The 27,006-nt window shown below is 55.9% G+C and overlaps 1 protein-coding gene across 1 annotated transcript in view; it reads right to left on the reverse strand.

Moving 5' to 3' along the window:
* The window catches only part of LOC119110466 (platelet binding protein GspB), a 56,473-nt gene that overhangs the window by 15,884 nt on the left and 13,583 nt on the right, over positions 1-27,006 (reverse strand). The window contains exons 4-6 of the mRNA XM_037234303.1: positions 17,884-18,012; positions 8,058-8,154; positions 4,987-5,090 (exon numbers count right to left, since the gene is read on the reverse strand). Of these exons, the coding sequence (XP_037090198.1) occupies positions 4,987-5,090; positions 8,058-8,154; positions 17,884-18,012 (330 nt within the window). The remainder of the gene's footprint in view (positions 1-4,986; positions 5,091-8,057; positions 8,155-17,883; positions 18,013-27,006) is intronic.

A 27,006-nucleotide genomic window follows, 5' to 3' on the forward strand; every position in this document is an offset into this window, starting at 1 on the left:
CCCGGTCCAGCGTCAGTAGCACTCCTCCACGCCCCACCGTCTCCCCGGCCGAGCGTTAGTAGCACTCCTCCACGCCCCGCCGTCTCCCCGGCCCAGCGTTAGTAGCACTCCTCCACGTCCCGCCGTCTCCCCGGCCCAGCGTCAGTAGCACTCCTCCACGCCCCGCCGTCTCCCCGGCCCAGCGTCAGTAGCACTCCTCCACGCCCCGCCGTCTCCCCGGCCGAGTGTTAGTAGCACTCCTCCACGGACGCCGCGCGGCCCGATGGGAACCGCTCAGACCAAGTTTTGCCCAATCGAGCCACGATCCGGCGGCCTGGAGGCTCGCTTCTCGGCGATTTATCGCCGTCGTTTGTCAGGCGGCGTACATAACGGCCCATTCCAGCCACATGCGACGAAAATGAAGGGCTCTGGCTGGCAGGAGAACGGTCAGATGAAGAAGGACAGGTGCCGGCAGTGGCCAGCGACCATCCCTAGCCTCCAGCCAGCAACGCCAGGAGGGCTCCGTGACTGGCTATTCACTCCTTGTGTGTTTGGTATCATCCGACATCAGAGCCGCGTTTCCCGTGGTCAAATGCCGTCCACAGGTCGCAACTTACGACATGGCAGGTAAGTGCGTCACAACAGTTTCTACGCCTTTGAGCATAGTTGCATACGCGTGACGTAGGCACTTGCGTCATCTTAGTAGCTACCTCGGGTAGGTATTTGCCAAAAAGGAACTGGACCCAGGTGGCGGAGGGACGGCGAAGCACGGTTGGTACAGTCTTCACCTCCGGCCGCACGCTGAGCCGTGGATTCAAGTCCGGTTACCGGTCTAGCGTTTTTTTTTTTTCATCGCTGAATATTCGTACCGGCCGTCATCCGGTACGAATATTCAGCGATGATGAATTCGACGTAAAACAAAGCTGGAACCACAATTACGTGGCCACATCGGGCTCATGGTACCAGCTAACTCATGGACGGGTCAGCTGACTAGCTCGATGCTCCCAGAGGTGATACGCCTTGCTCAGTTGTCTGAGAGCTAGCTTCCTGAGAGCTAAGCTACATGTCGCACGGCACAACTGGCACTGAGCTGATGGATGAAACGAGTACGGGTTACCAGCCAGCCCATCCGCCCACCAACTCGGACTCCCTTCACCTCACCCAGCCTTCACCTGGTCCATCCTTTACCTCATCCACCCCCAGCTCACCCGCCCTTCAGCTTACCTACCCTTCACCTTACCCAACCCCCAGCTCACCTATCCTTCAGCTCACCCACCCCTCAGCTCACCCACCCTTCACATGGCCCACTCTTCAGCTCACCCACCGTTTACCTCAGCCCATCCTTACCTTATTCACCTCTCGGCTCAGCCACCCTTCAACTCAGCCACCCTTCAGCTCAGCAACCTTCAGCTCAGCCACCCTTCAACTTAGCCACCCTTCAGCTCAGCTTTATTCGGCTCAGGCACTCTTTAACTCATCCACCGTTCAGTTCAGCCGCCCTCAGCTCAGCTACCTTCAGCCCAGCCACCCTTCAGCGTGGTGTCAGCCGCCGCCGGTCGCTGACCGGTGGCTGAGGCCGGCGTGACCCAACACAATGGAGAGCTGCGCTGGCGCCGCTCTCGCCGCCGCCGCGCCGCTCTCGCCGCCGCCGCGCGCCCCACGAACAATGGGGCGGACGCCACGGTCGCCGAACCGATAATTTGTCGCGGCGACCTCGGCCACGACCTGGCAGTCACCGCTGCGCCACGCGTGCTGCCGGAGAGGATGTCTGGGAGGGGCCCGTGGAGAGAAGGTTTGGGAGGGGCTTGTGGAGAGATCTGGAGAGGCCCGTGGAGAGAAGGTTTGGGAGGGGCCCGCGGAGAGATCTGGAGGGGCCCGTGGAGAGAGGGTCTGGGAGGGGGCCCGTGGAGAGGTCTGGGAGGGGACGGTAGGGGGGTCGGGGGGGGGGAGAGTGGTCCGTGGAGAGAAGTTCTGGGAGTGGCCCGTGGAGAGAAGTTCTGGGAGTGGCCCGTGGAGAGAAGTTCTGGGAGTGGCCCGTGGAGAGAAGTTCTGGGAGGGGCCCGTGGAGAGAAGGTTCGGGAGGGGTTTGTGGAGAGATCTGGAGGGGCCCGTGGAGGGAGGGTCTGGGAGGGGGCCCGTGGAGAGGTCTGGGAGGGGATGGTGGAGGGGTCGGGGGGGGAGGGGGCCCGTGGAGAGAACTGGGACGGGCCCGTGGAGAGAACTGGGACGGGCCCGTGGAGAGAAGTTCTGGGAGGGGCCCGTGGAGAGGAGATCTGGGAGTGGCCCGTGGAGAGGAGATCTGGGAGGGGGCCCGTGGAGGGGTCTTGGAGGGGCCTACGCAGAGGAGGTCTTGGAGGATGTCTGGTGAAGACGAGGTATGGAAATGTTTCCGGTGCAATAGGGTGTATAAGAAGGGGTACGATACAGAGGTCTAGGAAGGGGATGACGAAGAGGGTATCTCGAGGAAGGTCAGGCGGAAAGGATGTTTAGGAGGGTTTTGGTCGGGGGAGGCCTGAAAAGGATCAGATGTAGGAGGGGACTGGGAGGGGTCCCGTGAGGGCAGGCCTGGAAAGAGTCCGGTAAAGAGGAGGTCTGGGACGGGTAGGTCAAAAGTGTAGACAGCGCGCCTAAGGGGTGTGGGAGCGATGTGATGAAGTCATATGTGGATGGGGTTTGGTGGAGGGATGACCTGGAAGGGTGGACGGGAATAACAAGTCAAGGTGAAGTCCAGTGGAGAGGAGACCACGCCGAGGAGACCCCGCGGGGAGATGGGCCACCTGAAGAAGATCCCGTTTAACCCCGGGACCCCTGGACGTGAGGACATGCTCAAGACCGAGGAGATGACAGCGACGACCACTGCACTGATTTACGTCGGCGCCAGCGCGGAGCGGGCGGCCGGTCTCGACGCACGCCGTGCAGCGTCGGTCGGTGGCCGGAGCACGTCTCGGGCGGCGCCCTGCGGCGGCGGCACCGACACACACAGATGGCCTTGTTGTGAGCGTGGCTCGTGAAGCGGCGGGACGTCGGTCGCGCGGCCGGCCCTGGGCGCGGCACGATCTTTGTGAGCGGCCGCCCCCTGTGCCGGTCCAGTGGTGGGGGAGGTGACCTCACGTCGCGAGGGTGCGGCGCGCCGTACCAGCTGCGACGCTACCGCCAGACCTACCGATCAGTGGCACCCATAACAGCCCATGGGACCGTGGATCCGTGACAGCTTTAAGGTGATGGGTTGCATCATGCTCATTAAGTACATAACTATATCGTATGAATGGACCACGGAATCTGTCGTAGTAATCTGGCACCGGCGCCAGAAAAGTAATGGGCTCCACACCTGCTCTCTATCGCAGTCCCGGGTGTCGGTCTGCTGTCGTCATTGGGACTTTACGACGCACTCAGCTGTTGAGGCCGTGTGGCATCGCATGCATCTCATCCTGGCAGCAAGGGCGGGGACCGCAGGGACGGGTGCCGGGTCTGTGTCAGTCACGGGACCGATCGAAGCCCGGCGCTAGGCTCCCTAGTGTGTGCCGTCGTCCTCGGCTGGCACCGTCTGGGGGGCCGCTCTCCGGCCACGCTCCAGGACGGCCCGACGGTCGCGGCGCGTGTCGTCTCGCCGTCGTATCTGCCGCCGCATCTGAAGGGCCTGCACGGCGGCTGGCCAGTCACGTGTCTCGCTCGTGCCGCCCAACGCCGTGACATCAGTCCGCCGCGCCGTCCGCCGGCCGGCCGGTCCACCCGTCGGCGCGACTCCGAGTCAGCGTTAGACGGCGCCAAGCCACGGCCGGTGTCAGCCGGGGTGGCGGAGCCGGGTTAGAGCCGGTTCCAGCCATGGTCAGACGCGGACCAGAGTCAGAAGCGGGCCGAGCGCGGAGTGGCGGCCCCAGCTCAGAGTAAGGAGTGGACCGAGCCCAATCAGGAGTGGACCGAGCGCGGAGTGGCGGCCCCAGCTCAGAGTCAGAAGCGGACCGAGTGTGGAGTAGCTCAGAGCCAGGCGTGGACCGAGCACAGAGTAGCAACAACAACTCAGGGGGAGAGTCAGACAGAGTGGCCATGCCAGGCCACGTGTATGTCTCGCAGGATCCCTTCAGCGCAGTGATAGAAATAGATGAAGAGAGAGAGAGAGAGAGAGAGAGAGAGAGAGAGAGAGAGAGAGAGAGAGAGAGAGAGAGAGAGAGAGAGAGAGAGAGAGAGAGAGAGAGAGAGAGAGAGAGAGAGAGAGGAGAGAGAGAGAGAGAGAGAGAGAGAGAGAGAGAGAGAGAGAGAGGAGAGAGAGAGAGAGAGAGAGAGGAGAGAGAAGAGAAGAGAGAGAGAAAGAGAGAGAGAAAAAGAAAGAGAGAGAAAGAGAGAGAGAAAAAAAGAAAGAGAGAGAGAGAGAAGAAAAAAAAGAAAGAGAGAGAAAGAATGAGAGAGGGAGCAGCAGCAGCAGACGAGCTTCCTCATTATGCTGCTGCGCTCTCGATGCACAAGGGGGAAAAGACCGGCCGGAAACGCTCACCCGCTCGCATTTGCACACACCACACCACATGTTTGGCTCCGATCATGCACAGCGCTTACGCGAGGCCCTGTCCAATCATTTCGTCCTGTTTTGATCTGCCTCGTCTGTTCCAGAGAGTCGTCCACAAATTGAGCACGTGGTACTCGTTCGAAATAAGCTGCCGCGCGGGCCGGACCGCCGGTGAACGTCCCCAAAGTGCGCCCACGTGTTGGCGCGATCGATACCCAGGCGCCCGCTGGCATTAGCATACACAACGCGCATCGAATGCTGTAAAGCAGGCGTGCCGCTCAGCAGGCGACTGGCTGCGCTGATGGGCAGCGGAGGAGGTGAGCCTGCCTGATGGGCAGCGGAGGAGGTGAGCCTGCGCTGATGGGCAGCGGAGGAGGTGGGCCTGCCTGATGGGCAGCGGAGGACGTGAGCCTGCGCTGATGGACAGCGGAGGAGGTCAGCCGATGCGGATGGGCGCAGAAGGTGCGCAGGGTGGTGCACACCGGCCTCGACGGGCTCCGTGGGCTCACCTGCGTACGGCTTCATCTGGTAGAACTCTCGCCGTCGTTTCATCTCGCCTCTGAACAGGCCGGGAATCATTTTGTACACCATGGTCTGAAGAATGCGGTCTGCCCTGGAAGAAAGTGGGACACATTGTCTTAAGTTGGTTAAAACCTTTCCGTGACTTGGACAGATTGGGCGGTTTTCGGCACCGATGGGTGGTTGGGGTACAGTTGCTGCACGTTGACCCGTTTGGTCCAACGGGTTCGTCTGGCCGTGGCTGATGATCATGGCGCTCCGTTTATTTTAACTAGGCATCGGGATGGCGTACAGGCATCAGGAAAGATGCGATTTAGGAGAGCAGCATGTAACTTTACTCACCGTGAGTCATCAAAATGCAAACAAAGTTGGCGAGCGGTTAATGTCAAAAGTCGTTAAATGGGCATTGAGCATTATGGTGGGCATGGGCCCTACTACTCTGCCTCACGCGGATGGCCAGAAGCGGAGGCGTCGACTTCTCTGCTTCACGCGGATGGCGAGCAGCGGAGGCGTCGTAGCCAAAAACTAATGACAATCTTCCTGAGATATTTTCGATTATAGTTATTCCTGAGTTATCGAGCATCAACGCACAAAAATAAAGGCTGCGCTGGCGGCGTCTATCTTGCGCGGATCAGCAGATGCCGCTGCTTTTTTTTTGTCTTGTAGCCTGGTGATGATTAGATCTCTGTGTGGCGCTGATTGGTTGGAACAGGCCGAACACCGACGTCATGTCGGTAGGCGCTGTCTGTCTGACAGGCGGGCAGAAAAAAACCCGAAGCAGCCCCCGACAGCACGAGCTCCGTTGAGACGAATCCAACATAAAGCTCACGAGAGATGCTTGTGCGACAAAATGCTATGATCGATATGATTAAAAAGCTATTTTATGTCCTGTGAAATATTATTAGCTGTTATTTTTTTCAAATTTTTATTTAACTTGTCGAGTGGGTATCATTGATATCTTGATGTCGCTTGTACTTATCTCCTCGTATGATGTTCGAGTGGGTATCATTGATATATTGATGTTCGCTTGTACCTACATTCCCGTATATTGCAGGTCGATTATCATTATTGGGTTTCTTAAGTGTTCATTGCCGTCATTACCATGAAATAAAGCAGAAAGGATATGTCAGTTGAGCTGCATGGGTAGTGAGCAGGCCTGTGTTTCTTTCAAGATAAATCCACCAACGATTCGTGAATCACACCACCTTCGGATGAGGCACAGGTGATTCGGCTTTTTTCTTTTAGTGAGTCGTGACGCAATTAGCTTGCCCCGCAATGTGAGTCGTGACGCAAATAGTTTGCTTTGAAACGCAAGTCGTGACGCAAACAGTTTTCCCTGCGAGTAAGAGTCGATCTGGACTGCACAGTTTATGCGAGGACTAAATGAAACGATTTCATAAATTGTTCACAAATTTGTACACAAATTATCCTCTTGTTTGATTTGGACAAGCGGAGTTCGACATGCTCCATCAAGCCCTGTCAGCACAGTGCTTACCAATGGTGCCTTACTGACAAAGGCTGTCATACCAGACAAAACGCTTACCTAAATATTGACCTAGGTGCCATCTCTACCTTATCACTTATCACTTATCCAGTGATAAGTGATGTCACTCATCAAGCTGCGCATGCATCACAGCTTTCTCCTATTATACCAAAGCCACATCCAATAAGCCCTAAATTGATTGAAATCCCACAACCAAATAATAACTGCCTCCTCAAGTTCAACGACTGCACACCAGCAACTAGCATTAGGCATAAATTACCGGGCAACCAGATTACGGTAAGATGAAGCCATTAGTACCAGCAGGTATCATGTCTTTTTTCTCTTGTGCTGAAAAGACCTACTTGCCTCTGTCTGGCCTTTCAGTAGAAAAAGAGCATTGCTACTGTACGATGCGACTGCCCAAAGGCAATAAAATTAGTCTCTCTTCAAGTACCTAATCTTATCTTCACATCTATTTCATGATTTTGATAGTTGATCATGCAGGGTTTCTGGTTTTTGCTTTTACTACGCGAGTTTTTGACAATTGAGGATAGATGCGGGATACGGTATGCGTTTTTTAATGCATTCTTCAGTGAGCCATGATCCACGCAAACCGAATTTGCTGGATTCAGAGGCTTGATTTTAAACTTCCAAAGAAGCAGACATCAGTGCCGAAATCGATAATCTTGACAACTAATTGGCAGCACTCCTTCTCCTGAAACCCCGTCTAAAATGTAATCCATCTTGACTGAGAATCAATCGTGTTTTAGCTACGAAGTGTGAAAATCAGTGCGGAATCGCTGAGCGCGGTATGCAGCCATGGATGAAGCTATGCCCCTAAAATTGGGGAAAATATCGGGATTGGGACCGGGAGCAAATTGTGATCTGTGGACAACCAAATACAAATAAATGCGTTGTAAGGGCAACATTTGATGAGGAAAAAATCCCATTCTGACAAGATTGGTGCGCCAAAAATCCCACTTCAAGTGGTTACTGGCTTTACCCACGGATAAATCAATGACGAATCGCTTAGCAAAGTAAGAAATGATCAGTTGATCTGAATCTGAATGGCTAAACTGGAGTGTGAGTTGGGAATAATTTGACTCTTATAAGAATCATAATGTAAATCAGAACTGAATCGTTCAAAATCGGTCATGAATCAATAACAAATTGCATCTCAAAATATTTATCGAACACGGGCCTGATCGTGAGTTTGTGCGCTTTAACGTCGCGCGATTTCCTTTAGGACCTGAACGCATCATTGTGAGCGGATAAATCAGGTCTCTGGTATGAAATGCAGTGTTATGTGCAAGCTTTTGGTAGCATACAAGTTAAGGTGAGTACCCCTCCATAAAAAAAATTCATAAGACTGTGCGAGGCCCTTTCTAACCAGGCTTGTACATTCCCACTCGTGTCAAACAGCTGACTTCGCAAATTGCAGGAGTTACGGTTGCACATTCCCAAACTGCAGAGCCCGCAAGGTATGTCATAGACCATTACTATCACCCAATGGCCAATAACATTCGGCCTCAACTTCCAACGCCCTCACAAGCAAACGCATGCAGTCATGAGCCTTACTTGAGACTAGAGGAGCCCTTGGTCCTGTGTATCATAACGTCACACACAGGACAGTAACTGCTGGCCTCCAAGTGTCGCAAGATGCAGGACCGGCAAACTGAAAACAGAGGGATGAGATGAGCACAGGTATTCACCGATGGCGCACAAAGTCTCGAGCTGACCACTCGCCACAGATTTCTGAGGTACTGGAGCAGCGTATCCATGGAATGATCTCACCACAGCCGTCCGGTCGGAGAACAAACTACACACAGATTGGATAGATAAAGCCGCAAATATTCATGACAAACCAATTTCAAGCACGTCTCCGTATAAGTGTTGCATTCTTGCTGAGCTGGACGCTCAGACATTCACAACGTCGGATTTTAGGCGCCAAAATTGCCCGCTCGGACGTGCATTATTCATGTTGCCGCGGTCTAAGTCGGGTCGTTTGCTGCGGGTTTCTCATTCTTGAAGTCGGCCGGCGGCCACCAGTTGCGTCCGAACTCGCCACTGCGGAGGACGTCACACACGGATGGCAAAGCGAGTCCGTCCAGGTCCCGTCAGGAGCGGCTGTCTGTCAGTGGCCCGGCGGGCGGGCAGACCGACTGCCGTCACTGTCTCGTCACGTGGCAGCACCACATGTAGGCCTGCATGGAAGCGACCGACCGTTCGCCTCGGCAGGTCAGCCCCGGTCTCGTCACGTGGCAACACTAGATACAGACCTGCATGGAAGCGACCGACCGTTCGCCTCGGCAGGTCAGCCCCGGTCTCGTCACGTGGCAACACTAGATACAGACCTGCATGGAAGCGACCGACCGTTCGCCTCGGCAGGTCAGCCCCGGTCTCGTCACGTGGCAACACTAGATACAGACCTGCATGGAAGCGACCGACCGTTCGCCTCGGCAGGTCAGCCCCGGTCTCGTCACGTGGCAACACTAGATACAGGCCTGCATGGAAGCGACCGACCGTTCGCCTCGACAGGTCAGCCCGGCGCGGCTCGTTTCTGACTGGTCGATACCAGCTCGTGTGAACTGATCCGCTGCCGTCTATAAAAACCGCCGTCGTTAAACTGAACTAAACTCCAAACGAGCAACACGGCGGCCTGCAATTGCGTCGCAGCCGGTTGTATTTTTGTGCGAGCTCACGAAGAAAGTCTTGCAAACAAGCTGCAGCACGGTGGCCCAGCCTGGGTAGCATTAATTATTCAGTGGGCCACTGAACAATGCGCCGCGATACCGTCGGGTAATCCGCCGTGGCTGGGCCGCCTCCTACCACCGATCCGAAGTCTGATGGACCAGCGCGCTGAGATGGGTGGCAGCAGCACCAGCGCGCCGCGATACCGTCGGGTAATCCGCCGTGGCTGGGCCGCCTCCTACCACCGATCCGAAGTCCGATGGACCAGCGCGCTGAGATGGGTGGCAGCAGCGCACCAGCTCGTGGCTTTTCGGTAGCGTGAGCGCAAGCATGTGAACCCGGTTTGCATTCTACTAGATGATAAACGAGCCGTATGCATGCATTTACAACTGGAGGAGGTCTTGTCAGAAAGATCTCACGCGTATCTTAACGTGATAAATGGTTGAAGATCATTCATGCATCTCTGAAGAAGACACCAACTCTAATGTTGATGATGATCCTATTATGATCTCAATCTTCTACTTGTCTTGAAAGTAAGTGCAACGGCTATCCTACAGTTGACTTAAATTGTTTTTCACTTAATTTGGTGACAACACCAGCCAGTGGTGTAGCCCCTACGCCATCGTGACGTCACAAAGCTGCGCGCCGCCAGTAGCGTGTTCTCCATGCCACCATGAGGTCACAAAGCCGCGCGCCGCCAGTGGCACACCTCCGCGCCACCGTGGGGCCACACAAGCTGCTCGCCGCCGATGACCGGTGACGGGGGTCATTAAGCCGGCTGTTCACTATCCCAACTATAGAGCCTCTATGGAGGCGCAATCAATTGAGCCGCTGATGGATTCTCGTGATGGGTTGTGAATAGTACTGATGGGAATGCTTGTGATGGATCACAAACAGCGAAGGGGGCCGTGAGAACGGGAAGCCTGACTGCTGATCGCGCTCTGGTTGGTGTGGAATACGCGGCCTCCATCTTCGAATCATTACTGAATACCCGCGAATTAAAAAGTTCACCATCCTCCTTCGATCACAACGCTTTAAAAGACGGCAGCTTTTCCAGGCCGCTGCACGCGCTGCCGACCGAAGGGCACGCTAAAAGGTTGGTCCGATACTTCCCGGCAGCCGAACCGGCAATTTAGCGGTCGCCGAGTGCCGCAACGATCGGAGCCGCGCCATAACCGCCGCTGCGGGCGGCCCGCCGCCGCCAGCGTCCGGTCATCACAACCAATTAGCCACGACAGGCTCGGCAGCCGGCCGGGCACGCCGCGTGCCGCCACGTGCCGCCGGCACGTGCAGCCGGCCGGCCTGCGCACGTGCCGCGCGCGCGCGCGCCCGGCTGCGGTGACGGCCGTTGGCTGCAGCTGGGGGCCGGGCGGGGAACGGTCGTGCCGCGGTGGCCGAGGTAGGGCAGCCGACGCCACCAGCCGGACTGTGGGCCGAAGAGGTCCCGCTGGCTTCCTTTCACCGCAGGACTGGCGCGGGAGTGTGAGCACGAGGGTAAGCATAGTCGGGGATATAGCCAAGGGGGTCACGGGTCATGCCCCCGTCCCTGAGCCAAGAGGATCATCAGAAATCAGCACGTTGTCGCAATGATTTAGTCAAATTTCGGAGAGAATTTGACATTTACCCACTGAGGAAAATTCCGGATACGTGCCTGATCACAGTGAAGATGGGTATGGGTTTCCATGAAAGCATGAATTCGCAGATGTGTCGCTGACAAGCCCGTACGAGCTCGGCACAAATTCCCCACGTCACTTCGGTTCGTTTAGGCCGTCATCCGATAGACGAAGTTTTGTTTTGTTTGTTTTGTTGCTGCAGAACACGTGGCGTTGACAATCCCTCGCCACCTCATGGCCACATGTGTTCGTGGTAACCGCAACGCCGACATGTTACCGCTGTTATGCTTGACGGTTATGATGATTGTTGCGCGCTTTCAGTGCTGAATATCACGTACATGTTTTCATATTTGTGCTGGGTGCAGTGACCGCTCCACATTCCCCGCTCTGTTCTGACCTGCAGGGACACGAGCTCTGGCTCGCTCCCCAGTCAACTGTCAGTGGCGCCGGTGGCCGGGTCGGCTGCCGGCCGAGCCCTGTCGCCCGCACAAACAGGACAGACGGGACGCGCCGCACCCCGGCCGCCAGTCACACCCATTGGCCGCCCACGCGAGGCTTTTAAACAAATGACCATTAGCGCTGCCCCCTGCCCGGCCGACACGGTGGGGACGGAGCACGGAGAGCAGCGACAGACAGCGGGGAGGCGTCGGCAGACTGGGGAGGCCCCGGCCGTGGAAACTCGGCCAGTTTCTCAGTAAGGTGTTCTGCAGAGTGGTGTATCCTCGGGTTGCATTAGTACGAGCAAATACCCGATAATATTGCTGGGAAGTGCATGCAGTCAACAAAGGCACGACCATTATCACCCGCATGTAAGCAACGCATTGAAAGACGGCAGGACGCCCGCCTGCCTGTCCGCCCGCTCCTCTGTCGGGTGTGCCCCTCCGACGATATTAATGATATTTACGCTGAGGCTTTATCCTAAATAAACACCATGAAACTTATCAAAGGCGGTCTTCACGGCCTAAAAGAAAACCGCAATGTTATGAACGTATGTGTTAAAGCTGATGATGCTGGCGCTAATGTCGACACAGACTGTGTAAATCTGGGCCACCTCCATCCCATCGTCTAAAAGAAATCGTTAATGATGTAAACAGTTTTACGCATAGGTTCGCACCCGGGGGCGGCCGTCACCTCCGCAGCGAGTGCTGGTGCTGTGGAGGATCTCATGAGCCCTGACTGGCCCTGAACAACCGGAGGCGGCCGCCACCTCCGCAGCGAGTGCCGGTGCTGTGGAGGATCTCATGAGCCCTGAACTGGCCTTAACAACCGGAGGGCAGCCGCCACCTCCGCAGCGAGTGCCAGTGCTGTGGAGGATCTCATGAGCCCTGACTGGCCCTAACAACCGGAGGCGGCCGCCACCTCCGCAGCGAGTGCCGGTGCTGTGGAGGATCTCACCGGCCCTAACTGGCCTTAACAACCGGAGGCAACCGCCACCTCCGCAGCGAGTGCCAGTGCTGTGGAGGATCTCATGAGCCCTGACTGGCCCTAACAACCGGAGGCGGCCGCCACCTCCGCAGCGAGTGACAGGGGGCGGCCGCCACCTCCGCAGCGAGTGCCGGTGCTGTGGAGGATCTCATGAGCCCTGACTGGCCCTAACAACCGGAGGCGGCCGCCACCTCCGCAGCGAGTGCCAGTGCTGTGGAGGATCTCATGAGCCCTGACTGGCCCTAACAACCGGAGGCGGCCGCCACCTCCGCAGCGAGTGCCGGTGCTGTGGAGGATCTCATGAGCCCTGACTGGCCCCAACAACCGGAGGCGGCCGCCACCTCCGCAGCGAGTGCCGGTGCTGTGGAGGATCTCCCCGGCCCTGACTGGTCCTAGCAACGGAGCACAGGCGCCGAAAGGGAATGGGGAAGGGGGAGAGGCTGGAAGATAGATAATGCTCACACGCGAGAGAGCCCCATTGGGACTAAATGCATAGCTAAATTTAAAACAATAAAGTTGGAGGGTAGCGCCAGCACCCAAATTTGGGGTTATTTATTGGGACTGCCAGTGGGATGGGCGTGATGATGGCTGTATCAGTAATGGTGACACCGGTCGATTGATAGCGCTTTGTCACCTATGTTCCGGTGCTGTAAGGGCTGAGACATGGGTACAGTCACGCGACACATCCTGTCGGGAATGATGTAGGAATCTAACTAATCAGGCTTCGGTGGAATTAGAAGCAGCATCCTGTTCTACCTTTAAAGCGTGGCTTCGTTGCAAGACGGAAGGCGAGGGCGCGGGAGCTTTGTTAAACTTCGGGAGTCAATTCCAAAATGTCAAAATAAGGCCCCTACACCTAGATAGTGGGCCCCTCACAAGCCAGAATGGGCCTTACACAGGTCAGGATGGGTCCTCTACAGGCCAGAGTGTGCCTTCAAGTCAATAATGGCCCTCTTCAAGTCAGAATGGCCCTAATGCGGCTTAGATAGGCCCTCTGTAAGACAAATTAGGGCCTCCACAGTCAATTGTGGGCCCTCTACAGGTCAGATAGGCCCACTATGAACTACAGGTCAGAATGAACCTGTACGGTTCAAAATGGGCCCCGTTAGACCATAGTGTGCTCTTTACAGGCCAGAACGGGCCCTCTGCAGGCTTGAATGAGCCCATCTACAGGTCGGAATGGCCCCTCCATGGTCGATAATATGCCCTCTAGATGTCAAAATGGGCCTTCTACAGGTCAGAAGGAGCTCTCCACGGTCAACAATCGGTCAACAATGAGCCCTCTTCTGGTCAGAGCCCTCTCCCCCTCTCAGAATGGAACTTCCACGGTTGGTAATAGACCTTCTTCAGGTCAGAAAGCCCCTCTGAAGACCAGAATGGGCCCTCTACAGGTCAAATTTGCTCTCTGCAGCCAATATTGGAGCCATCCCAGGCCATGACGGGCCCTCTACAAGCCAGAATAGACTTCCCACAGCCAATCGGGCTAGAATGAGCCCTCCAGTCAATAATGGACGCTCTACAGGTCAAAACGGGCCCTTTCCATGCTCAAATTGCCCTCTTTTGGCCGGAATGAGCCCTGGACAGGTCAGACTGGACTTTTACAGGCTTACATAACCCCTTTACAGTTCAGAATGGGCCCTCGACATGCCAAAATGGGCCCTCCACGGACCCTCCACGTTGGGGGGGGGGGGGGAGCGCCGCCACTCCAGCTTTCAAGTTGGAGAGGGGCAAGTTTCCCCGCTATTCCCCCCCCCCCCCCGCCCCCGTTCCCGCGTCCTTACGGAAAGGATGCAGGTCTGATGTCCCTGGGAAAACAGCTGGCTTCCAGGGCTAGAAATCGACCTGATTAACTAACTAGCCGGACTTGACAGCCATATAACAGGGCGAGCGCAATGCCAGTACCTGCTGGCGTCAGCAAGGGCGTCCTTCAGTGGATAAACGTCGGAGGCGGTCCCTGGTCAAATTGTCGCGCCGGCAAAACACTTAGGCCGAGCGAATCGTCCGAGGGCGGGAGGGCCGCTGTGCGCCCGAGTGACGTCATCATGACGGAGCTGCTATCGAATCGATGCCGGCCGCCGACCCGCGACGGCACTGCGTGGGCATGGCCACGTGTCCGTGACGTGGGCCGCACCACGTGCGGGCGGCGTGGAGGGTCGCGTGTGTCGCGTGGAAATCATCGGGAAGGTCAGAGAGGCTGTGCAGAGGCAACTGTAAATCCCGCGTGTCAACAGAACTGGGGCAGCGGGTACGTGGCGTGGGCATACAGTACAGGAGGCGCGACCTCAGTCTTACGACGGGATGCCGGCCTCCTTTGGGGTATGGCATGGTCTGGTACGTCTGGGGGAAGCTCAGTGCTGCCTTGGTCAGCCTACTCGTGGATCAATCCATCCAAGGCGGTAGACTATCAGAGACTAGATCTTTTTTTTTTGGATTATGTCCATGGGCTTTCTTACCATGGCGCCACAAAAAAAAAACATGAAAACTCTGTCACACGTTGGACAGCCCGGCCCTTATGGAGCTTTAAACTACGCTGAAATGGATGACATGAAAAAATATATTAAATTTATATCCGTCGCTAGCAGTATTCCAGTTCCCGCCAGTCCTGGTCAGAACACACGTCGCTAATAAGCGAGGATGGCTCCGATGATGAAGGCCCTGTGTGCGGACCTAAGCGCGCAACACCTCAGGACTGCCGGCCTTCCCCGCGCGCCTTGACACGAATCGGTGAGCTCGCACGCTCGGCCAGAGTGGCGCAGACTCGGCGCAGTCGACAGAAGCGGCGCGGCGACACTGGTGGCGCGCGGCGGCACCGGCACCAGCCGTGACGCCCGCCCGCCCGCCTACCGCCCCGTGTCCTTGTTTGCGCCGCGCCTCTCGGACCGGCGTCTGTTTGATCGCACGCGATGCATTGTTTGTGCGCGCCGCCTGCCGCCCCAGACGCGCCATTGTTTGTCAGCAGACGGTGACCTACTGCACCTGTCCGCGGGCCCGGCCGAGGTCAGGCACTCTGTCGGCTCGGCAGACGGTGACCTACTGCACCTGTCCGCGGGCCCGGCCGAGGTCAGGCACTCTGTCGGCTCGGCAGACGATGACCTACTGCACCTGTCCGCGGGCCTGGCCGAGGTCAGGCACTCTGTCGGCTCAGCAGAAGGTGACCTACTTCACCTGCCCGCGGGCCTGGCCGAGGTCAGGCACTCTGTCGGCTCGGCAGACGGTGACCTACTGCACCTGTCCGCGGGCCCGGCCGAGGTCAGGCACTCTGTCGGCTCGGCAGACGAGGCCACAGGACCAAACAAACCAGCTCCGCACGCAGTGCGCCCCGCAGCCGGTCAACTAGTGGTGGCCAAACCTCCGGTCGCACCCACGTGCTTTTGTGATGAAATTGGGGGGCAAAGCTGAAGACGTCCAAGGGCTTGCTAAGATTTTTAATGCTTGATACCGTTGGAGTCCATCATAACTCAATTCCATTTCCTGTGTGTCTAATGACGTCGTCTCGGTGATCGGGCACACATCGGTAGCACATCTCGATCCCTATTTGCCACACACCAGTATAATAACCTGACACATCTGGAGTGTGCACTATTCATGCTACATCACCTGTGTGTCTCTTGGCAAGCGGCTACTGAATCATATAGATAGGTGATGGTGAATCCCCTCATCGGAAGATGTATCAAGGGCACAGTACAATGCTGTGTATTTCAGATTAGCATGACATCACTGCCACTTATCTACCAGAAACAAAAACATCCGTCTGCGCCGACCAACACGGGTGGTTCAAGAATTTCGTTAAGGGAGCAGCCACGCTTCGTTGTGGTGTCCCCCGGAACTTGGCGCCCCGCTCACAAAGAAGTCCCTGGATTTTGGCCGCTTTATTTTCAGATCTCATTTTTGAATGGGTAAAATACCTTCCGCCGGAATGGGCCGCCGGATTTAGTTTTCTTCATTGGTAGAGGTAGATTTTCTGCTATTTTGTACGTTGAATTTTAATATTTGGGACGGTTGGGGGTGCCCCTGAACTTTGGAGCGTCTTGAAAAAGGAGCAATGAGGTTTTTGATGCCCCCTCACCACGAAATGTTCGTGCCCATTCGGCGCCAAAATATCGTGAATGCAATGTATGCAAAAAAAGGAGCGAACCGTCACCCCTGCCCAGCGCACCCCCTATTCCATCCATTGTACAGGGTTCGTTCGGTTTGCTGCTGACCGATTTTAGCGGCCAGCCTCAGTCAGCTGGCGCCGGCGGCCGACATCTGGCAGGCCTTTTTGTCGGATCCCGCGCTGCCATGGCCGCTGCGCGACTCCCAAATGGTCTGGCCATCCTTGGCCCAAAGGCAGACTGGCCGAAACCCGCCACGTCTGGGTCCGGCGACGAAACTGATCTCGTGCAGCACCATAGCAAGCTGTCTTACCCTCTGTCTCCAGCGAAGCGATTTTTGCCGGAGTTGTAGATGGACAGATGTGACCTTTTCTTTTTCACCCACGTTTTTTTTTTGCTACATTGTAAAAACATTACTACGGCGTGCGGTATAGCAAAACAGCAAAAAGAGATCAGGTGGAAAAACAGGCATACAGACAGGGTTACATCAATTATGGACGATGCTAACAGCAGGCTTATGCTAGTTATAATTAACTCGGCCTTACTTTCCCCTCCCCCCCCCAAAAAATCAGGTCAAACACGTGGAACGCTTTGGCATGCTTCCCTGATTCTATTCTTGCTGAGAGTTTTATCTGCGCTGTCGCAATTCCACACAATTTTAGCCTTTTGGTCGGCCTTGTGGAAGACGATTACGCGGTAATGCCACTTCTATATTTTACCGTATTTCAAAATATTAAGGTTGTAAAGCGCAAACTTGCAATGCTCCATTTGCCCAAGCTTTGTTGAGGTTCAGAAGCTTTTTTGCGTTCTGAATTTTCGTCTCGTCACATGGCAACTAAACATTAAGGCTTTTGGCTTAGCGCAATTCCCGGCATAGGTATATGCACACAAACATAAAAGGTCTTCCAAAAGTTTTCTGGATTTCCTTTGCGAGAAAGGGCAACAAGCAGCTGATTTTAAGCAGCTCTTTTTCGAGCCAAAAGACTGAAAGGCAAATCAAATATCACAACTTTTGCGCTTTGCCATCGACCGTAATGCAAAGAGCCATACCACCAACACCAGCGTCGTTGAAAACACCACTACTGCCGAGTTGTCTTCCACAGGGCCCATGTCCGAAGCGTTGCAGAACTATTACGGCATGACGGGCAAACTCGCGTGAAAGGGAAGAAACATACGGGGTACATTTTCCAAGAATAATGAAACAGTATGAAAAAGCGCAACGTTTTACGCATCTAACACAGAAGCAGTTTCAGGTTGACACAATTCCTCTGACCATTCGGTGTGACGAATGTTCATTAGTCTGGTGACGGGTGCATGCATGCATTTGTACAGGCACGTATCGGATTCTTTACGACATCTCACAAATCATCCGGATATTAACATTCCATATCATTTCATTATCTCACGAATATAAAAAACCATATCTCCATTACTGTATTGTTGGTAGCAATTTGTAACGTGAGGCGATTTGGAATCGAATTCAAATAATCATCAATGCGTCTTTCGTGCACGGTGAGACCGCCTGACGCACATTTGTGAGGTGTAAAATGAACTTATACTACCCAAGGCACATTAACTTACATGTGTGCAAACATTCCACGATGGTGGTTGCATCGATGAAGTAGCCGGCGCAGATGACGCAAGTCAGCTGTGACCTGAGGTCATCCAGGCGAGGTCGGCCCGGCTCTGGGTCACCGGCGGACGCCATTCCTGGAACAGAACAGTATGACAGTCATCCCTGCTGATGGTGTGGGGTGTGCGCTGACAGGCTTGCTTCACCAGCCAGACGGCTGCGGCCGGCAACCACGAGCGGCGACAGGCCAGCGTGACAGACGGCTGCGGCCGGCAGCCACGAGCGGCGACAGGCCCGCGTGACAGACGGTTGCAGCCGGCAGCCACGAGCAGCGACAGGCACCCATGACAGACGGCTGCGGCCGGCAGTCAGGAGCGGTGACAGGCACGCGTGACAGACGGCTGTGGCCGGCAGCCACGAACAGCGGCAGGCACTCGTGACAGACGGCTGGGGCCGGCAGCCACGAGCGGCAACAGGTGCGCGTGCCGATCAGCGAATCCAGTGTGGCCAACCGAAACATGACGATGGGAGAAAGGTATTATAAATGACGTCTGACGTTAAACGCCAAACACCGAACCGACGAACTTTAAAAGCGTGGCCAAAACTTGCCCCGACATCTGACAAAACTTGCCCCGAGCACTGGTTGTTGGGTGACCCGCGTGACCGGTGGCCCACGCCACCTGGGTGCGTGTTTTAGAAGGCATCAATCGGCGCATCTGGCAGTCATCACGCTCAGGGCATGAACGCCGCAGAGTGGACTTCGAGCTTGGCATTAATTGGTACCCGAGAGAGATTGAAGATGCAGCAACATGCGAGGCATGGCCATTACAACAGGCCTTAGCGTGGGATGGAGAGAAGAAGGTAATTATTCCGGCAGGGTAGAGTCTACGCGTTATGAAGCCCGTCGTGAGTGCAGCATTTAATAACACATAAGACGGTTTACGTGTGCCACAACCACAACGGGAAGTTTCTATGCGCCATTGTTCGGCCCCCTTTCGACCCGGCCAGCTGATTCCAGCGCTTTGCGGTCCGAGAAAAACAATGGAGAATGTATTCATGGACAATAAGAATGTCGCCACCGAGCCTTGCTGACACAGAAACACGTCAGCGGTAATTCGGTAATAGCGTGACGCGAATGATTAGTGTTTTGAATCAGGTGTGAATGCCATTATAATACTACGTGCTCTACGAATGCTACGAGAATACTATTGTGATAGTGGAGCCAGTACGGGTCACGCGTCTCAGCCATGCTCACCGACTAGTCTAAACCGCCCACAAGCCGGCATCGGGTCCGACCACCAGCCCCCAGCCTTGTTTTACGGCCGTTTTAGGCGCTTCATAAGTGTGGGCTGAAGGGCGGCATTAAATCCGTCATGACACATAAACTCGGAAATATAATAAGTGTGATGATGGCCCGAGGGTGGCTGGGTCGGGCTCCGGTGAGGCGCAGGCCACGCCGCGAGATAAGTAACGATGCTAAGGTTTTATTGCGGATTTAGTCATGAAGAGAGCGGCGATATAAATCCTCAGTTTGAGGCTCGCTTATCCGGGCGGGCCGGTTTCCTGCAGCGGGAACGCTACTGGTCTGTCCCACCAGTCGGTAGAGCCGACGGTGATTATTATTATTGTCGGCGGCGGGCCGCGCGCCGGGCCGGGGCGGCGTGCGCCACAGCCTGGCGGGGCAGGTCACCATGCCGCAGTCTGGCTCCGGAACACATTCGGCTCGATGCCGCTCACTTCAGCCACTCCTACCAGAGGGAGTGGAGAGAAGCGAGAGCCACTCACCCCACCTGAGTCTTCTCTTCCGCTCTCTCCAGTTCGGACCACAAGCAAATTGCTAATTACCCGGCTAAACGGATCGGCTCCCAGTCCGTCTGGCGGCCGGCCGCGGTCACCCACTGTCGCGTAGGCCCTTATTACCCGTGCGTCGGTGCGGCGGCGGCGCGCCGTGGCCGCCGTGGTAGAAAGGGCCTACGCGGTCGCGCCGGAAAATTCATTAGTGGGCGCGCCGCCGCCGCGCCGAAGCCGAGGCCCGGCCGGGGCATTTAGAGGCGGCGGCCTAGCCCGGCAGCAGCGGCCTGAGCCAGGTCGGAAATGAGCGAGCTCAGAATGGGAGGGAAGCCTTAGGAACCGATAAAGGGACCCGGAGCGTTCCATGCCGGTTTTGGCGCCGAGGTGGGTGGGTAGGGGTGGGGGTGGATTCGATGCCACTGGCATTGTCTGGTTTATGGGGCTTAGTTTTCCCGGAGATCAGAATGCGCTTCGACATCTGGTGTGACTGTCGCCGACTGGAACGACTGCATAGCGATGATTGGTTGAAAGTAACCCCCACCAGTATGAAGTAATCGGAAGAAACGAATATCGACGAGTGATCGGGGACGCTGACCGGCTGACAGTGACTGGCAGCTGCAGGTACCGAATACATTCCAAACTTTGGAATCCCAAAAACTTGATGCGTTCATTTTGGAATTTGAACAAGCAGGAGCAAAATTTTTGGAATTTTCTACACATTTAGAATATTCTGAACAGTCCATATCATTCTGTCGTGTTGCACGTTGGCAGGCACCTCAACTTCTTTAAGCAGATGACCCTCACCCACCCAGCATCATTTTCCTTCTTTTCATTTGGTTCGTTCGATTCGGGTGAGCAGCAACGCGAGTAGTGAGTGGAGTTCTTGGTTGTAGGTAATAATAAGTTTGTGTTTACAAAATTGTAACTTCTTGGACGACTCATTTTTTGGACACCTTTTGAACGGACCGGTGGTCAATTCCTGGAAGATGAGATGGGGTTGAACCAGACCCTCCAGAATACGGCACCTTTTCTGGGGGTACCGGCTGGCAGGAACGGACTGGGAGCACCTGCCGGCGAGCAGTGACTGGGTACGCCGGCGAGGAGGGACTGGGAGCACCTGCCGGCGAGGAGTGACTGGGTACCTGCTGGCGAGGAGGGACTGGGAGCACCTGCCGGCGAGGAGTGACTGGGTACCTGCCGGCGAGGAGGGACTGGGAGCACCTGCCGGCGAGGAGGGACTGGGAGCACCTGCCGGCGAGGAGGGACTGGGTACCTGCCGGCGAGGAGGGACTGGGAGCATCTGCCGGCGAGGAGGGACTGGGAGCACCTGCCGGCGAGGAGTGACTGGGTACCTGCCGGCGAGGAGGGACTGGGAGCACCTGCCGGCGAGGAGGGACTGGGACCTGCCGGCGAAGTGACTGGGACGCCGGCGAGGAGGGACTGGGAGCATCTGCCGGCGAGGAGGGGCTGGGTACCTGCCGGCGAGGAGGGACTGGGAGCACCTGCCGGCGAGGAGGGACTGGGTACCTGCCGGCGAGGAGGGGCTGGGTACCTGCCGGCGAGGAGGGACTGGGAGCACCTGCCGGCGAGGAGGGACTGGGAGCACCTGCCGGCGAGGAGGGACTGCGTACCTGCCGGCGAGGAAGGACTGGGTACCTGCCGGCGAGGAGGGACTGGGAGCACCTGCCGGCGAGGAGGGACTGGCGTCCTGCCGGCGAGGAGGACTGGGGTACCCTGCCGGCGAGGAGGGGACGGGGGAGCACCTCCGGCGAGGGAGGGACTGGGTACCTGCCGGCGAGGAGGGGCTGGGTACCTGCCGGCGAGGAGGGACTGGGAGCACCTGCCGGCGAGGAGGGACTGGGAGCATCTGCCGGCGATGAGGGACTGCGTACCTGCCGGCGAGGAAGGACTGGGTACCTGCCGGCGAGGAGGGATGGGAGCACCTTATAGGCGTGGACAACTCGCGAAACCTAATCGTACCTGTATAATAGGCATTTTTGCCTCCCTTTATAAATTTGTGCTTATTGCCAGCTCTTGACCCTTGCAGACGATTGGATGTCATTTGGCAAACGTCGGTGAGCGTTGCTGAACTGGCACCAGATAATGGCAAATGGAAGGGCTTTATATGTCCACGATTATAAAGACACACATAGGTACACAGCTATAAGTGATAAGCTAATTAGGAGACAGTCTAGACTAAAACGTGGTAACCCAGTACACTGGCTTCGTTTCCTTTCTGTACGAGGAAAAGCTTTTTTCAGACGATTGCACGTCAGAAAGCTGGCGCTGTCCGTAAATAGCACGGGGACCTCGTCATTCGGCTCGGTTTGCGATCTTGTCACACCTGTCTCACGCCGTGGAGGTGATCTCATGCGGCATCTGAGGTCAGTAATTCAAGAACCAAGCCCTCCGCCGCGCTATTTTGCTGCCTGACACCGACGTATGGCTCCTGCCGTTGACGAAACAGAGAGGTCCAGCTGTGTCCTGCGCAGCTCAGGCGGGCACACTGATTGATTGATCACACAAACATCGGCTGCAAAGGCTGCCTTTATATGTTTGCAGCCGGCATTGGCGTACTGTGGCCTGCGAGCCGACCTATGCGTCGCGCCCGCTGAAAGGGAGGTTCCACATTTGAAGACATTAAAGCAATCATCAGATTTAATGAAATAAGCTATATGAAATGAGCTACATACAACTACTGACATGTTTCTAAGTGGAAAAGACTGCTCTAGACAACACAATCTTTCAACTAATAAATGTTTTTCTTCTAAATTCGCCATTGTTAAATTGCTTAATGGAGCGTTTGTATGACGCTGAGGTGACGTCAATCTAGCCGTGCGGCACTGCAACCGTAGCACTCATCTGAAGTGCTCCAATGTCGACAGGTAGCAGAGGTAGTGCAGGATGACGCTGAGGTGCCGTCAATCTAGTCGTGCGGCACTGCAACCATAGCACTCATCTGGAGTGCTCCCACGCCGACAGATAGCAGGGGTAGAGCAGGAAGTGTTCGCTGAGCTAAATATCGTTATGCGCTCGTGTTCTGACCCTTTCTCGTGGTGTCATTACGTATTTGTCCGTAAGTTAAAAAGGTTGACTCGTAAACACATGCTCAGTTATGGCACCTTTCTTAATCTACTCGATTACAAGCCTTATTTGCGTATTAACATTCATGTCCAACTTCCTTTATTGTGTGGCACAAATCATGATTCGTGTTTGAGACTTGCTCAACCTACTCAACATTGGTTGAGAACCGAATGACGTCCGCTTTAAGTGGAAATTGTACTCACGAACGCCAGACCTCAACGGTTCTACGACGATCTCTTTTTTGGTCTTAAACGCCACGTGGCCTAGGGGTGACAGGATTTGAATGGCGCTGCTATGGCGTCATGCATGTATGAATTACCTTGAAATAGTCTGCACGAAATAGTCGGCACATCGCCACGGGCGTGTAGCTCAGAAGCCAGATAGTCTTAGGTCTTAGAAAAGCAGGCCTGTGAACTCCCCCAAATGATCTTCAAAATGGCTATCTCAGTTCGAAACCCCACACAAATATCAAACCTCCTCTTAAAGCCAAACCCCATACCCGCTGATTTGCGTCATCCTAATGTCTCTCACGCTATCTTCTGACTAGCCTAGAAACCTGTTGGGTCGTCATGACCCAATAACTCGGCAAACCTCGCATGGTCGACTGGGCTCGGCGACGCTCGATTTTAACCCCCTCAGTTGTTGTGGTTGGACACAGCACGGTCGTGATCGCAACCGACACGTGCCGCCCGAGGCTCGGCTTCGGTCTGACCCGTGCCGCCCGAAGCTCGCCTTCCATCCGTTACCGTTGCTCGCTCGTTACGTTGCTCAGCTTGTCGGCTAGGCTGGGCGCGCCGCCCAGCAGACTCCGCTGGCTGGGTGAAAATGTGGCATAACGTAACGCTATGTACCACAATGGCCTTTGCGAATTTGGGACAAGGAAATCTGTCTGGAGTTTGCTGGCGAAGAATGGAATACGTTTAAAAGCTCACTACCAAGCATTCTTCGTTTAGTAAAATGCAAATCATGGTTTTGCCATCAACACAATGCAAGTTGCATCAATCACCGTTCTAAGCGCTTACGCTTGATTAATTGCATGGCCTCCACTTGTCTGCTTTGGTTCAAGCCCTTAGCCGGGCTCACTCACCCTCACATCCTCTCCACGTGGGGTTTTGCCCCGTTTTCCCCGCGGGTGAGTGTGGCCAGGCGTCGCGGTCGGAGACTTGACGCTCTATTCACCATGAGTCAAGCTGCGGCCTGTCTCCCAACATAAACCGTAACTGCCCCCCAAGCATGCTGTGCAAGCTATTTAACTTCTTATTGGTTACATGAAGGTAATTTAAACAACGAATTTTAAAACCCAAGAGAGTGGAAATGGGGATGTGTGACGCCCTTTCTTTGTCCGTCGTGCCCAGAAGAATATGTCCTGTATTGTAGGGCATGCACGAGCGATCCGACCTGATCGCTCACGGGCTCTCCCTCGAGGGGGGGGGGAGGCTCACCTCGGAAAAGGTGATACATAGACCCAGCGGAACAGGACACATGCGAACAAATTCCTGTTGAAACATCGCATTGTTCAATGTTTGCAAGACCTAATACCGCAAAGCTCCTCCTCAAGCATCGATACTTTTAAAGATCAGCTACTCTGCGTGACTCCGAAAGCAACATGACGGATCTGCGCATGCTAACCACGCTGAACAGCGAGCTCTGTTAGCGAGCTCTCTCACTGAGCTCGAGCTCAGGCAAGGCTCGTGACGTCTTTGTGATGTTGCGCGGCAGCATCACAAAATGTTTGCAGTGTCCTCTTGTGTCCGCTCACACTGCGGTGCGCCTAGATCCTTCAGTCTGCCGCCGATGGAGGTGCCCCTCTAAGTGCCCCCCCCCCCCCCCCCACGGCAAGCGGCATCCATCACCCTACACTGCAACGCACCGTGTTTCGCCCGCTCTGGGCTCGGTATACAATGCACACGGCTTGCTGAACAGATCTAGTTGAATCCAACTCCGGTCGAACCATTCCTTTGGATTCGCAGTTGAATGGGGGGGGGGGGGGGGCAGCTGGACGGCTAGCCCATTCATCTGAAAGTACGTCACTGCAGGCCGGTGCAACGTGAATATAAGGTCGCCCGGAGACCCAGCCAATTACGAGCCGCTTAACGAACCGACCTTTACGGCACCAACCTTTCCATTCACCGGGCATATTAGTGCCAGCCTGTAATTGTGGGCAAACGCCATTTCCGGCCATGATTAAATATTTAGACCTAGTTAAACATCGATGGAGCCCAATTAGGGTTGCATCGGGGGTGGGAGCTGCCGCCGTGCGCGGGGTCGTCAGCACTACACCAACGACGCCCGCCGAGCCACGCTCGCCGCCGTCCGGTCACGTGACCACGGGCACGGCGCGGCGCGTGGCGTGACGTGACGCCCGACGGCCGAGCCAATAGACCGGCTCGCCAGGCACGGGACATTCGAGAGCACGCTCAGGGTCGCCAGAGAGTTGGCAGAAAGGTTGGCCTGGAACGCCACACAAGCCGCCCTCCCACGGCCTTCCGATTTGTCGACGCAGGCTGGCGGGCGGCGAACGCCGAGCCGTCGGGGGCTGAGTGCCCCCGCTGAGGCGTCAAGGCTGAGCATTTAATCAGCGGCCACGTGACCCGGAAACAACGCTGATAACCAAAGTTTGCCGGACGCGGCGGCTGCCTGCAGACGCGGAACTGGTCCTGGGCCAGCTCCCGGAGCCTGGGCGGCCGCCGGCGGCGCTGTGGGCCGGCCGCGGCGGCGCCGCCTCTGCGGACGGCTCGGACGGCCGGCTGGATGGCCGACGCATGAGCGGCCTTGGTCGCGGCGCTCCGCCGGCGCTCCGCCGCCGTCCGGGCTCGGCCGGAGCCTCGCGCCGGCACTGCCCATTTGTCGCCAGCCAGACCAGCCGTAATTAGCTCAGGAGGCGGCGGCGGCGGCGGCGGCGGCGCACGGCGCGCGGCGCACGTCGCCGCGGCGGGTCGGCCGCCGCGCGGCAAATGCGGCGCCCCGCCGCGCCGATAAATAAAACATGACGGGCGCCGCGGGGCGCGGCGGACGGCCCTGCCAGGAATGCCCGCCGCCCGCTGCCGCCAGCGGGCGGGGCGGACGGACAGGTCACCGCACGGCTCCGGCCGTCTCAGTTCATGACCTCGTCTGACCCCGGGCGTTTTGGATCGTCGCGATTAACCCCATGTGATAGCGGCACGGCGAGGCGCCTTCGCCCAATGGATCCGTTTCACGGCTATCAGCCGGGCGGCGGCCGTCACGATGCGTATGCCACGGTAAGCCATAGAGGAAAGGGCGAACCGGGCGGTGCAGCCTCAAGGCAAGCGCTCCACTCAGTAAATCGAAGACATTTACGTATTAATGTAGTGACATGTTATGCAGTGGTTCTTCCAAACCACTGAAGTGCGAGTCCATTAGCTGTGGTGGACCACTAGGACTGGTCAGCGGTGGGGGCATCCTTCGTGAGGCAGTATCACAACAGTAGGTAAGCGGCGTCTATTGAATTAAGTTGGCATACGTGACGTCACTGGGCGGTGCAGCTGTACATGTTGAGTGGATACAGAGTGTCCACATGGACAATGATGCACCCTAATTGCGGTAATATCTCAATGTCTTACAGACCAATGCTCATGCTAAATGTTGGTGAGGCTCATGATTCTGCATCGCGTTGCCTTGGTATTGTGCTGATGCATGAAAGCGAAAAACCCGTGACTGTTGGGATACTCCTGCTGCAGATTGACTGGTGCATGGAAACGACTCGGATGCGATTCATGTTTACGGAGCATGAATAAGCATCCAAAATCAGGTAAATTGGCCAATAATCGTCCTCAAATTTAGGCATTAAGCCGTTATCAGGTCTTGGCGGGGAGCACATCGATTACTGTGCTGTGCTTAAGCACTGCAAGTGCTTGACAAAGTTGTGGCCAGTCATGCTCATGCTTGTAATAAAGCCTCGTATGTGTAATTTCATAGCATTGGGCAATGCCAGGCTCTGGTGCAGCAGTCGCAGCCTGGCCTCGTCGCTGTGCATGATGACGGCAAACACACAGCACCGACATGACAGGCGTAGGACACATAATTATGAGCACATACAAGGAGGGACCTGCCAGAAACTCATTGATGGGATTGACCAATAGACCAATTTATAAGTACCATAACGTATGCAGACCTTTCTGGGCCAGCAGTAAGTCGAAGATAGATTATGTAACAATAAAGGCATATATTATGCAGTGGCTCTTCTAAACGCCTTGATTGCGAGCCCCGAGCTGTGAGGGACTGCTGGGACGGGGGCT

The sequence above is a fragment of the Pollicipes pollicipes genome, unplaced genomic scaffold, assembly GCF_011947565.3.
Source record: "Pollicipes pollicipes isolate AB1234 unplaced genomic scaffold, Ppol_2.1 Scaffold_7231;HRSCAF=8579_pilon_pilon_pilon, whole genome shotgun sequence".
Classification (NCBI taxonomy): domain Eukaryota; kingdom Metazoa; phylum Arthropoda; class Thecostraca; order Pollicipedomorpha; family Pollicipedidae; genus Pollicipes; species Pollicipes pollicipes.